A 14,096-nucleotide genomic window follows, 5' to 3' on the forward strand; every position below is an offset into this window, starting at 1 on the left:
AGTTGCCACTTGTTGGTAGTGGCTCTTTCTCCCAATTATGACTGCATGGTGCCATATCATTTAAAAGCAAATCCATCTTAACCTTGAAGATGGAAAGGATTACGTTCAGCTATGTCCAGGGCATGAAGATGGACTCATAGGGTCTGTCTACGCTGCAGTTGGACACCAGCAACTGGCCCCTGCCAGCTGACTTGGGCTCGGGGTAAGGGGTTGTTTAACTGCTGTGTAGACATTTGGGTTTGGGCTGTAGCTCGAGCTCTGGGAGTCTCCCACCTGACAGGGTCCTAGAGCCCAGGCTTCAGGAATGTTTACACCACAATTAAACAGCTCCTTAGCCCGAGTCCCATGAGCCTGAGTCAACTGGCGCGGGCTGGCCATGAGTTTTTAATGGCAGCAGCAGTCAAAAAAGCTAATAGAATGTTAGGAACTATTAGAAAAGGGATAGATAATAAGACAGAAAATATAATGCCACTATATAAATCCATGGTACGCCCATACCTTGAATACTGCATCCCATCCCAAAAAAGATAACTAGAATTGGAAAAGGTACAAAAGAGGGCAACAAAAATGATAAAGGGTATGGAACAGTTTCCATGTGAAGAGAGATTAAAAAGACTGTGACAGTCCAGCTTGAAAAGGAGATGACTCAGTGGGGATATAAGAGTCTACAAAATCGTGAATGGTGTGGAGAAAATGATAAGTGTTATTTACTCCTTCATATAACACAAGAGCCAGGGGTCACCCAATGAAATTAATAGGCAGCAGGTTTAAAACAAAAGGAAGTACTCCTTCCCACAACACATAGTCAACCTATGGAACTCGTTGCCAGGGGATGTTGTGAAGACCAAAAGTATAACTGGGTTCAAAAAAGAATTAGATTGATTCATGGGGGATAGAGCTATCAATGGCTATTAGCCAAGATGGTCAGGGACACGGCCTCAAGTTCTGGGTGGCCCTAGCTTCTGATTGCGAGAAGCTAGAGTGGACAACGGGATGGATCACTCAATGACTGCCTGTTCTATTCATTCCCTCTGAAGCATCTGGCATTGGCCACTGTCAGAAGACAGGACACTGGGCTAGATGGACCATTGGTCTGACCCAGTATGGCCATTTTTATGTTCAGTGTAGACATACTGATAAGGACCTCCCTGCCTCTCTGCAACCTGTCCCATCGGTAGTCTGTGTGGACCCATTTTGTCTTTGTGTTCCAGGTGGTGCAGACTGGCAGCAGTTGGATTCGGAGCTGCAAAAGGAGATTCTGGCCATCTGGCCTCACCTGTCCCAGAAGATGCTGGACGTACTAGTGCCCCTGCCAAAAAGTGAGTCTCCTCCTTCTGCATCATTGCTGCCAACTTCTCACAATGCCAAGGTTTGGAAGGCATCTCCAGCAAGGGGAACAGAAACATGGCAATAGTAGCTCGTTGCTTAAGGAGAAGCCCAGAGGAGATTTTCTCTAACACAAGCAAAATTTCTCCTTGCTCCACCCCAATACCCTGGACCCGCTTGAAAAATAAATAGCATGAGGTGATCTTCTCAGCTCAAACCCTTTTGATCAGGAAGATCATCTGACCCATATGTGTGTGTGGGGGATTGTTTGTTCCCTCTTTCTTTTGATGCAGTTACAGCAACTGTGTGATGAGGCTGCTTATTTCCAATGTTTTATTACTGTGATTCTAAGCTGTCCACCTCCAGACTGTCCTAAATCTGGATGGATTTCCACCCACAGTACTTGGTCTTTTAATTCCATTTCTTCTAGAGCACTGAACAGAGTTTGTCTTTTAAGAGACAAAGATGGGTAATGTGAAAGTAAGATGGGTATCGTGAGATCGCAAAGGATGGGCAATAGAGTCTTCAGACCTTCCCTCCTATTGATTCTGCTAACATCAAAGTGTTCCTCTTGTGCTCGCAGCTTCTGACCTGACGGTGGGCAAAATATATGCAGCCATGATGATCATGGACTACTATAAGCAGAGCAAAGCAAAGAAGCAGAAACAGCAGCTGGAGGAACAGGTGAGTTCAACCACAGCAAGAGTTGGCTAGTGCCTTTTGGCTGTGGGGAGAGCGGAGAGCTCACAACACCTTCAGAGCGAGGCTTCTGTATCAAAGTGGCCTTTAGACAAGACACTAATCACACACAGATTCTTGACATGGCTGGCTCAGCATTGAGGCCTGGTCTACACTACGCGTTTAAACCGATTTTAGCAGCATTAAACTGATTTAACGCTGTACCCGTCCACACTATAAGGCCCTTTATATCGATATAAAGGGCTCTTTTAATCGGTTTCTGTACTCCTCCCCGACGAGAGGAGTAGCGCTAAAATCGGTATCACCGTATCGGATTAGGGTTAGTGTGGCCTCAAATCGACGGTATTGGCCTCCGGGCAGTATCCCACAGTGCACCACTGTGACCGCTCTGGACAGCAATCTCAATTCGGATGCACTGGCCAGGTAAACAGGGAAAGCCCCGCGAAATTTTGATTTTCATTTCCTGTTTGCCCAGCGTGGAGCTCTGATCAGCACGGGTGGCAATGCAGTCCCAACTCCAAAAAGAGCTCCAGCATGGACCGTACGGGAGATACTGGATCTGATCACTGTATGGGGAAACAAATCTGTTCTGTCAGAGCTCCGTTACAGAAGACAAAATGCCAAAGCGTTTGAAAAAAAAATCTACAGGCTACACAGTGCTGCGTGACAAGCGTAACGGGAAGCCAGAGACTCAAATGGACACTCATGGAGGGAGGGAGGGGGTACTGAGGACTCCAGCTATCCCACAGTCCCCAGCAGTCTCCGAAAAGTATTTGCATTCTTGGCTGAGCTCCCAATGCCTGTAGGTTCAAACACATTGTCCAGTGTGGTTCAGGGTATAGCTCGTCAATTTACTCCCTCCCCCCACCACGTGACTCTTTTCAGTGTCACCCTATGTCTACTGAATGCTGGTGGTAGACGCGATGCTGCAGCACTGAAGAGCAGTATCCGCTCTTCTCCCCTCCCTGGTGGCAGACGGTACAATATGACTGCTATCCGTCGTCACTATCAGCCCGTGCTTTATAACTGCTGAATACCCCTGGCTGGCCTCAGGGGCGCCTGGGTAAAAATAGGAATGATTCCTGGTCATTCTCAGTAGATGGGACAGAACGACTGGTAACCGTCCTCATCATAGCAACTGGGGGCTGAACTCCATCAGCCCCCTCCCTTTGCTGTGTAAAGAGAAGATTCTGTACTGCCTGGACTGTCATAGCAGCGGCATGCTGGACTCCTCTCCCCCGCACCGCTTAATGTCCTGCCTGGACTGTCATAGCACCGGGAGGCTGCCTCCCCCTCATTTTATCTCACTAACAAGTCACTGTTTCTTATTCCTGCATTCTTTATAACTTCATGACACAAGTGGAGGGGACACTGCCACGGTAGCCCAGGAAGGTTGGGGGAGGAGGGAAGCAACGAGTGGGGTTGGTGCAGGGGCACCCCCCGTGAATGGCATGTAGCTCATCATTTCTGCGGGATCTGACATGGAGCAGCTGTGCTCTCTGATACACTGGTTCTCTAGTACACTTGCCCCATATTCTAGGCAGGACTGACTCTATTTTTAGAAACCATAAAGGAGGGATTGACTCGGGGAGTCATTCCCAGTTTTGCTTTTGCACCCCTAGCCGATCTCAGCCAGGGGCACCCATGATAACAGCAGACAGCACAGAAGGACAGATAACCGTCATCTCATTGCCAAATTACACTGGCAGCAGACGGTACAGAACGACTGATAACCATCTCTGCTATCATGCAAAAGCAAATGAATGCTGCTGTGTAGCGCTGGAGTATCGCCTCTGTCCGCAGCATCCAGTACACATATGGTGACTGTAAAAAAAAAAAAGCTGAACGGGCTCCATGGTTGCCGTGCTATGGCATCTGCCAGGGCAATCCAGGGAAAAAGGGTGCAAAATGATTGTCTGCCGTTGCTTTCCCAGAGGAAGGAATGACTGACGACATTTACCCAGAACCACCCCGCGACAATGATTTTTGCCCCATCAGCCACTGGGCTCTCAACCCAGAATTCTAAGGGGCGGGGGAGACTGCGGGAACTATGGGATAGCTACGGAATAGCTACCCACAGTGCAACGCTCCGGAAATCGACGCTAGCCTCAGACCATGGACGCACACCACCGAATCAATGTGCTTAGTGTGGCCGCGTGCACTCGACTTTACACAATCTGTTTTATAAAACCAGTTTATGTAAAATCGGAATTATCCCGTAGTGTAGACGTACCCTAAGACAGTGACCATCTGAAGGTTTAAGGGATGGGTGAGTGAAGGAGACGACAGGTAAAAGAAGAGGTGGGTGATTTAAAGCAAATGTATTCATAGCAGTGTAGAGTTTATACTAGACAGATAGACAGCAGTCCAGAAGATGGATTCAGAAAGGGGGAGCATTGTCTTGCTTTTAATCTTCTGTACAAGGGATTTCTTTTTTATGCAGCAGAAATATTTTGCATTTTAAACGGACTCAGACTGTTTATTTTTTATTACAGAAAAATGCCCCTATGTTCCAGCGCATGGAGCCCTCATCTCTGCCTCCAGAGATCCTTTCTAATGCCAAAGCTTTGCCTTACCTCCAGCAGAACACCCTTTCAGGCCTGTAAGTATAGCCCTTAATACCTGTAGCATATCTGCTCTGACGTTTCTGTTCCTACAGACATTATTTTATTTCCTGAATGAATGGCACTGGAGGTGCACATACGAGTAGTAGGCAGAGCCCAAGGGAAAAGGAAATCCTGGCAGTCATCAGAAATATCCCGATCATTGTAGGACGAATGCAGAAGTATGAGCTTCTGGCATGTTTTTGTTAGTGTTAGCAAAGGACCACAAAGAGCTGCATTTCAACCTATGGACAGCATCAGCATGTATCCAGCCACATAGATGTAGAACTGTGAGAATAACTGGTTTTTTTTCGTTGGCAGTTTCAAAAAACTGGAAAAATATTTCCATTAGTGCACCAAACCTGAAATGTCTTAGACTTTTCAATGAATTGAAAAAGTTGGGAAACTTTTCAAATGTTTCATTTTGGATCTTTTAAATCAGAGCAAAGGAAATGAAGGTCTAAAGCAGAGGTTCGCAAATGGGGAAGTCACAAAATGATTACGTGCGGTTCAGCCCTCGTTAAATTAAATTAATCTCCCCCATTTTTATTTTTTAAGGTGAGGGTTATACTCAGAGACTTGCTATGTGGAAGGGATCACCAGTACAAAAAGTTTGAAAATCACTGGTCTAGAGTCACAGAAAAGGAGGAGGATGAGCCCCCCATACACCCAATATCCTCATGGCTAGAGCATTTACTGGGGATGTGATAGACTCTAGTGTGAATCACTCAGGCCTTGAACCCAGGTCTCCTGCCTCCTAGCTGAGTGCCCTACTCCCCAAGGTATAAGCGATTTTGGAGTAGGGTGCACTAAGTCTGCAGTTGTACCACTGTTGCCCTTTTGAATCTAGCCCCCAAAAATTCAAATATTGTTTGTTGATAATGACGTTCTGACATTTTCAAACTTATTTTCTTTTTTTACTTGCATCAAAATAATTTGCCGAAATCACCATGAATTTGCAAATTGTTTCAGTTGCCGCAAATTTGCATTTTTTTGGCAGACAAATTACACCAAGCTCTATGTAGACAACACTGAAAACCCAACATGGCATTAGCAGAACAACCAGCAGTACGATCAAGGAGGACTAGTGTGCATCTAGGACTGGTAAAGAGATAGTGAGTCTTTCACTTCAAGGTCCCTAGTTTAAAACTGTTAGTAGTGACTATAAGTCAAAACTATTCCGAGGCAAAGGGAAGATAGGAAGAGGCCAATATGGCTCCATCAGGAGCTCTTTAATGACCTGAAAATCGAAAAGGAATCCTACAGAAATTGGAAACATGGTCAAAATGATAAGGAGAAGTACAGAAGAACAGTACAAGCATGTAGGGACAAAATCAGAAAGGCTAAGGCACAAAATGAGTTACATATAGAAAGGACATAAATGCAATAAGAAGTTCTTTAAATACATTAGGAGCATGAGAAAGACAAAGAAAAGTGTAGGTCCTCTACTTACTGGGGAAAGAGAGCTAATAACTGATGACATGAAGAAAGCTGAGGTGCTTAATGCCTTTTGCTTCAGTCTTCACTAAAAAGGTGAATGATGTCCAGATACTCAACACAATTAATACTGACAACCAGGGGGAAAGAACGCAAGCCAAAATAGGGAAAGAGCAGGTTAAAGAATGCGTAGATAAGTTAGAGGGGTTCAAGTCAGCAGGGCCTGATGGAATTCATCTTAGGGTTCTTAAGGAACTAGCTAACCTCATGTTGGAGCCAATAGCAATTATCTTTGAGAATTCTTGGGGCGCGGGGGAGGTCCCAGAAGACTGGAGAAGGGCAAACATAGTACCTATCTTTAAAAGGTGGAACAAGGAGGACCCAGGGAGTTACAGACCAGTCAGCCTAATTTCAATACCTGGAAAGATACTGGAGAAAATTATTAAACGATCAGTTTGTAAGCACCTGGAAGATAATAGGGTTGTAAGTAATTGTCAGTATGGACTTGTCAAGTGCAATTATGTTACACCAACTTAATTTCCTCCTTTGATAGGACAACTGGCCTAGTGGATGAGGAGAAGCAGTAGACATGATATACCTTTATTTTAGTAAGGCTTTTGACACAGTTCCCACATGAAATTCTCATAAGCAAACTAAGGAAATGTGATCTAGATGAATTTACTATAAGGTGGGTGCACAACTGGTTGAAAGGCTGTACTCAAAGAGTAGTTATCAATGGCTTGCTGTTAAATTGGGAGGGTATATTTCCACAAGGGTCAGTCCGTGGTCCGGTACTGTTCAATATTTTCATTAATGACTTGGATAATGGAGTAGAGAGCATGCTTATAAAATTTGCAGATGACACCAAGCTGGAAGGCGTTGTAATCACTTTGGAGGACAGGTTAAAATTAAAAATGACCTTAACAAATTGGAGAATTGGTCTGAATTCAACAACATGAAATTCAGTAAGTTCTGCACTTAGGAAGAAAAAATCAAATACACAACTACAAAATGGGGGATCATTTTCTAGGTGGTAGTACTGCTGAAAAAGATTGTGGGGTTATAGTGGACCATGAACTAAATATGAGTCAATGTGATATAGCTGCAAAAAAAGCTAATATAATTCTGAAGTGTAACAACAGGCATGTTGTCTGTAAAACATAGTAGGTAATTGTTCAGTTCTGCTTGGCACAGGTGAGGCCCCAGCTGGGGTACTGTGTCCAGTTCTGGGAACCACAATTTAGGAAGGATATGGACAAATTGGAAGAAGTCCAGAGGAGAGCAACAAAAATGATAAAAGGTTTAGAAAACCTGACCTATGAGGAAAGGTTGAAAAATCTGGGCATGGTTAGTCTGGAGAAAAGATGACTAAGGCGGGGACCTGATAACAGTCTTCCAGTATCTTAAGAGCTGTTATAAAGAGGCTGAAGATCAATTGTTCTCCATCTTCATGGAAGGTAGGACAAGAAGTAATGGGCTTAATCTGCAGCAACAGAGATTTAGGTTAGATATTGGGGGAAACTATGTAACTCTAAGGGTAGTTAAGCTCTGAAATAGCCTTCCAAGGAAGGTTGTGGAATCCCCATCATTGGAAGTTTTTAAAAACAAGTGGGACAAACATCTGTCAGGGATGATCTAAGTTTACTTGGTCCTGCCACAGTGTAGGGGGCTAGGCTTGATGACTTCTCAAGGTCCCTTCCATCCCTAAATTTCTAGGATTCTAAGTCCTTGTTGTCTGATTGTTGTTTGGCTCATGTGAACTGAGCCTGTGGTCTCAGTCCTTCTCCCAGCTGGCAAGCACCACCATAGCAGGTAGCAACTGTTTCAGTCTCAGCAGAGAGGTCAAGGAATAAATGAGAAATGTGGCATGGAGACTGTGTTACCCTCTCATCCCTAGAGGTGGTCCCTCTGGGTCAGGGTTGAGGTCCATTGCAGCACAGTATGAGGAAGCTTGCCTGGCCTCTACTCTTGCTGTACCTTTTCTGAGAGTCAATGTGCACTTCAGTCTGGGAATCTTGTGGCTTTGGCCAACTCTAAATTCACCTGAAAAAATGTTAAGAGGAAAAGAAAAAATCAATAATGCTTGAACACGATTGACATTTCTGTTACGAGTGACATAACGCCCTGTTCTTCAGAGACAATGCAACCACCAGGCACGTGCCTGTCACATTAGTAATGCCATCCCCATAATCACAGGCATCCCTGAGGAAGCCATCACTGTACCACTGCGCCACTGTCTGCTGCAAAATAACTGGAGTACTTCACAGAGAAACAAAATATCCAATCTGGGAACAGTAAAACTCTTGTGATTGTCAGCCAAGTGTGACCACCAGGTGGAGGCTCATTTTGGAACTGTCACTGTGCTCCCACATTGCAGGTGGCACAACGGATGTCCCTTTTCAATGAAGTGCCATTTGTCAGGACAGTACTCAGGAATGCCAGGTTGAGGTTTGTATGGGAGGTGAGAAGTTGTTCATTTCAATTCACAGCGTAACCAGCAAAGGAGCGCCTCTTGCCAGGAGAACTTTGAGAATGCAGTGCTGAGTGAAATGAGGTCACCTTTTTTCTTTAAGAGGTTTAAGTCAGAGAGGCCATCAGTGATCGCAGCATGAAGATTTGTTCTCTCTCTCTGTCCTTCTGAAGTTGGCATATCTTTGCAGGAGCAGCCGAAGTGGGTACCCATCGCTGAGTCCACTCTCTCCTCAAGAGATATTCCAACTGGCTTGTATGGATTCGACACATGGGCAGTTCCAGGAGCAGCAATCTCTGGTACACCAAAGTCCTGTCTTTAATGTACTTACTTTATGGTCTCAGCACCGCTTCCCTGCTCTGTTTCCAAAAGGTAGTTCCAATTTTATTGCCCCATCCTGCTGGCGTGCCGTGGGCAGTCCCACACACATGCACACCGCTCAAAAACCTTCTTGGGTCCAGTAGTTCTCAACCTGTTTCCATTGTGGGCCACATATGCAGCCCACAACGAGTTATGTGGGCCGCATCCAGTACTACCTGAATGACCCTGAGGATGTCACATGGGCTACAGCTCTGTGCTGACTGGACCACAAGCAGCCCGCGGGCCACAGTTTGAGAACTACTGGTCCAAGGAATAATACCAACTCTCTTGCTACTTCGTCCCTCATTTAAAATCAAATCCGTCTTAACTTTGAAGATGGAAAGGATTGCATTCAGCTATGCCCAGGGCATGGAGCTTCAGATCGTGCACAGGCCTGGTTTGTAGGGAGTGTGGGGATGCAAAATGTACACACACCACATATTGACAGGTGGACCCAGATGGCCAGCTGGTGTAAATCAGCAGGACTCCATTCGAGCTATGCCAGTTCACAGCAGCTGAAAATCTGGCCCGATGTTTATCAGAGCTACGAAGGATACCATGTACCTGGTGCTGTTTAACTACATTTCTAAAAAGTCTGAGCAGCCCAGTGTTCCTCCTCTCTCTGTTTCCAGGCCCAGGACAAGAGTGCACAGGAAATACCACAGATTGGGAGGTGCTCTAAGACTTTGTGATGCTGTAGTACAATGGATTGATATTATGCAGTAAACTATCCTTTTCTTCACAGGTCAATTCCTTTTATTAAATTCTCATGTCAGTGAGTTACCCTGTGCTGAACGATGGTATCGGCTGCTTTGGGATTCGTGTTCATCTTGTTGTCAGTGCTGGTGTCCATTATCAAAACTGAACTGTTGAACTGTGTCGCACAAACGTGAACATACACATATGCCCACATTCCGGTCAGCAGCACTAGTGTCTGTGTATGTGTATATATGTACACGTGTGTGCATTGGACACCACTCTTACTCTTGTTGGACTGCAGTGTTGTATCACTGTACATTTCCAGTCTGATTTGTATGCTTCTCAGAGTTCGTAGCACTATCTCTGTGAATTCTGTATCACACACACGGCACCTCTCCATCCAACTCAGTCCTTCAGCCAAAAATGGAAACTTCCCTGTCAACCTTTCATGGAGACTGCTGGCTATGAAGGAGGGGGTCTCTGAATTCATCCCTTCTATTGTCACTTCCTAGTGACGACCTACATCTATCTCATGTCACTTCCTGGCAACCCAAAATAATAGCACTTGCTTTCATTTTTCCTCTTTGACCAAAACAAAAGAGATTTTTTAAGTTGGAAATTAGCCAGAATATACAAATGAGACATTGAGCCCTTTCTGCTTCATTTAACTTGGACATGACTGGAAAAACCTTTTAGAAAATCAAAACAGAGAAGATTCTGCAAGCTTAAAAATAGGAAATAAAAGAAAACTAAGCAATAGAAGGATAGATATTCCAGGGACCTAGAAAAATCAGTCTTGGTTTTCCTTCTCTCATTACTAAAATAAAAAAGTAGTGAAGATTGCCTAGGTGTCAGCCAGAGCAGGAACCTGTGAGCTGGGTCTCTGTAATGGAGCCTGAGACTGAAACTTCTATTAATACTGAATCCAGCCATTCTCAATGTTTGGCCAACTAAAAAACTGTGCTCTTTCTGAGATTTGAAAGAGGCGGGTTCCCCTTCTGTCAAGCGGTTCCCAGTCCAACAGGAACATAGACACTGGCAGGAGAGGAGTGGTGACCTAATCAAACAAAATCCCACGAGCTTGGCTGTGTGTTTATTTCCAGGAGCCAGAGGTTAGAGAGTTTCAAAGCGTGCAGCCCTCTAACCGTGGCAACTATCTCCCCGTGGACACTCAGGAGCGCGCTGTATCTGGGAGGGCCTCCTCCATGCCACGCCTGACTGTGGATCCCCAGGTAACACCAAGCGAAACCATAGCCGGACAAGCAGAAGTGGAAGTACATAGCTGTAGCTATCTGAAATGAAAAGAGAGCCCATATTTTTCCCTGTGAGATGTTTAGTGCTGCATTGCCAGGCCCTACTGCGGTGTGCTAGGTATCACTAGTGCTTTTCCAGCAGGTCTCTATCTGGATGGCATTAGGAAACAGTCTATCTTAGGGGATGACATGGCCCCTATTCCTACTGTACCTGGGTACCCCACAGTCTGTACCATAGTTATCCTAACAACACCCTTGGGAGGAAAAGTGATGCTATTATCCCCATTGTATAGATGATGAACTGAGGCACAGAGAGACTTGCCCAAGGTCACACAGGACGCCTGTGGTGGAGCAGGGAATGGAACCTAGGTCTCCCAAGATAGAACCCAAACTACTGGACCATCCTTCTGCTCCCCCTAGCCCACTCCCATTGTCGTTCAGCAGGACTGGTTCATGGGTGTTTCATTCAACATGCAACATTTTCAAAGTATCCCTCCCCACCTGGCAAATATTTGTATTGACAATTACCCAACCTCTGCTTTCCTTCTTCTGTCATTGTCCTGAAACACGTACACACCTGTCTGGCCCTGGGCAGTCTGTCCTGATCAGTCTGGGTCATGCTCCATCTCTTCGTTTGTCTGCCTGGTTTTTCTGTCTGTTTGTCTCGTATTCTGTTTTGACCAAGACATGAAAGCTTGGGTTGTTTTCATAACCCTTTGGCATGGAGTATCAGGACCTCACATTTCTTCAGTAGTGGGGACAGTATTAACAGGCCCTTCCATGCCAAAAGGGGTGGGATGCAATGTTCCTAGTATTCTCCTTGGGTTAAATCTACATCGCTTGTCTACGGTGGCCCTTTGGGGAGTGGGGAGATAAGGAGAACTTTTCTCTGCTGATGCTACTAAGTGAACTGGTAATTTGGCACCTGGTAATGGGTGGATGTTTGATGGCTCTTTGTTGTATCTTTCCCAAATACTGCCTGCCCAACCATCCCCAAATAGGCTGAGACAGTCCAAATGAATGCAGAAGCTGCTCTACCATCAGGCATAGAGGGGATTGACTACCTCTGGGAGGAATGACTGAACACAATATGGGGATGGGAGGCAATGTGGCACCAGCACCGAGGGACTGGAGGGATATGGAAGGAAATAGCTTTGTTTTAAAGGGAAAAATGCACAAGAAGCAAGGGGAGGCAGCAGGAAGCAAGTCAGAAAGAAGGCACAAGAAGAGAAAGGGAGAGAAATACAAGGAGATGGGATTGGGTGGGAGAGAGAAGGGAAAGAAAAGAATGGATCCAAAGATGGAGGAGGGAACAGCAGATGAGGTAAGGCAAGAAAAAATACAAGCAGGGACAACTGATGGGCGGCAAAGAACAAGAGAAGACAAGAGTGGAGAGAGGGAAGAAAACAAGGGATGGACTAAAGGAGGGGAAGGAAATGGTGAAAGGAAGAGGGAAAGCATGGAAACATGGAAACCTGAGATGAGAGAGGAGAGGGAATGGGGAGAAATAAGGTGGCAGAAAGGAAGGAGGGATGGATGAGAAATGGTGTAAGGGGGAGAGAAGGATATGGAGAGTGAATATAGTTAGAAGGATGGGTAGTTGGCTATAAGAGCAACAAGAGAGAGTGAGGGCAAATGGGGAAGAGGCAGGAGATGAAGGATAGGATGGTGGGCTGGTGAAAAGGGGACGGGCCAAGGAGAAGTACATGGAAATATGGCTGTAGTCATGCAAATACATTGAAAAGAGAGAGACATGGGAGCAAATAAACCAATAGGAGCTTTCCTTTCTCTTCCCTTTTGAATTTCCTTTGCTCTTCCTTTTTCTGTGCTGATTGACACCAGGTGAGAATCTGGCCGTAGCTTTTTAATTCAGTGATAGATGCTGGAGCAGCTCTGGGGCCTTTGCTGTTAAATTTCCTGCACTCCCTTCTGGAAAGTATCTGAGCAGGAGAGACTGTACTAGTCTTTCTCTGATATTAGATGCCTTGACTTCAGAGTGGTCCTTCTGCCTCCCCCTGCCGCTGCTGCTGGCTTCCATTAATCATCCCATGGGGTGCATTTCCAGGTGGTTACAGACACAAGCTCTATGAGACGATCATTCTCCACCATCCGGGACAAGCGTCCTAACAGCTCCTGGCTGGATGAGTTCTCCATGGAGCGAAGCAGTGAAAACACGTACAAGTCACGCCGGCGCAGTTACCACTCCTCGCTGCAGCTGTCTGCTCGCCGCCTGAATGCAGACTCAGGTGAGGGGGGTTCTTTCCCAGAGTACAAGAATCTTCTTTGGGTGAGTAATTCACTACTTTCTGCAGTCCGAGCGTCAGTATTACTGTTGGGTATGGCAGAGACGTGGGGCATGCTGCCCAAAGACAATAGTAAAGAATCAAGAACTAGAAGTCCAGTCCAATCCAACTTGATCATCATGCATTGCTCTTCCATGCAAGACGTGCCCCAGGACAATATACAGGATTAAATTATACATTCGGAGAGTGCCACAAGGAGCAAGGAGGGGAGGGAGCTGCTAAGAAATATGGACAAGGGAGACATATATTTTATGAAATCTGAAAACAGATGGAGAGTCCATGAGCCAGAGAGATGCAGGTGCTGTAAAGAGGAAGGCTACCTTGTACCAGGTGTGGAGATGACAGAAAAGCGGCGGGGGCTGGACAAGCAGAGGGGGCAGCGGGCAGACCAGGGAAGAATAGTGTTCTATAAGAGTTGCACCCGCAGCCCAAGAGTTGCCAAAACGAGGTTCCAGAACAGCTGCAGCAGGACAGTTGGTGTCACATGTTTGGGTCTTGGCCTGGGGTCCCTCCCACTGTGGTCCAGCATTCCTCCAGCTGGGGTGAGCCACAGAACATCTCAGATTCAAGTCCCTGTGATTGGGCTACCAACCAGGCCCTTGCTCCAGTGTCCATCTGGCTCAGCTCTACTCAGTGTGGGCTGTTCTTCCTCTAACCCTGAAGGAGGCCACCCCCATCTTGGTCTCCTGTTGCTCCTTCACACTGTCAGCAGCATGTACAGGAGTTGTGCTGAGCCACCAGCCCTCTTCTACAGCAGCAGTGCTGTCCATCCTCTGTCCCAGGCAGCATCAGGATTGGCAGTAGTACAAGTTTGCCATCCCTGCCTTACATGAGTGGCTGCAGATCCTCAATTCTGCATCCCACTATAGGTGCAAAGGATTCACTGCAGCACCAGATGAGTTTGGTGCCACTGGCTTTCTGATTGGCAAGTGCTGTTTAGGTGAAG

At 46.0% G+C, this 14,096-nt stretch overlaps 2 protein-coding genes across 2 annotated transcripts in view; one reads left to right on the forward strand and one right to left on the reverse strand.

Moving 5' to 3' along the window:
* Positions 1–14,096, forward strand: part of CACNA1E (calcium voltage-gated channel subunit alpha1 E) — a 318,389-nt gene that overhangs the window by 298,527 nt on the left and 5,766 nt on the right. Inside the window, exons 42-47 of the mRNA XM_050963449.1 lie at positions 1,212–1,319; positions 1,910–2,010; positions 4,521–4,627; positions 8,726–8,834; positions 10,698–10,826; positions 12,913–13,093. Coding sequence (XP_050819406.1) covers positions 1,212–1,319; positions 1,910–2,010; positions 4,521–4,627; positions 8,726–8,834; positions 10,698–10,826; positions 12,913–13,093 — 735 coding nt within the window. The remainder of the gene's footprint in view (positions 1–1,211; positions 1,320–1,909; positions 2,011–4,520; positions 4,628–8,725; positions 8,835–10,697; positions 10,827–12,912; positions 13,094–14,096) is intronic.
* Positions 1–14,096, reverse strand: part of LOC127055794 (2-5A-dependent ribonuclease-like) — an 821,333-nt gene that overhangs the window by 253,607 nt on the left and 553,630 nt on the right. The gene's annotated exons all lie outside the window — the stretch shown is intronic.

This window comes from Gopherus flavomarginatus, chromosome 7 (genome assembly GCF_025201925.1).
Source record: "Gopherus flavomarginatus isolate rGopFla2 chromosome 7, rGopFla2.mat.asm, whole genome shotgun sequence".
Classification (NCBI taxonomy): Eukaryota; Metazoa; Chordata; order Testudines; family Testudinidae; genus Gopherus; species Gopherus flavomarginatus.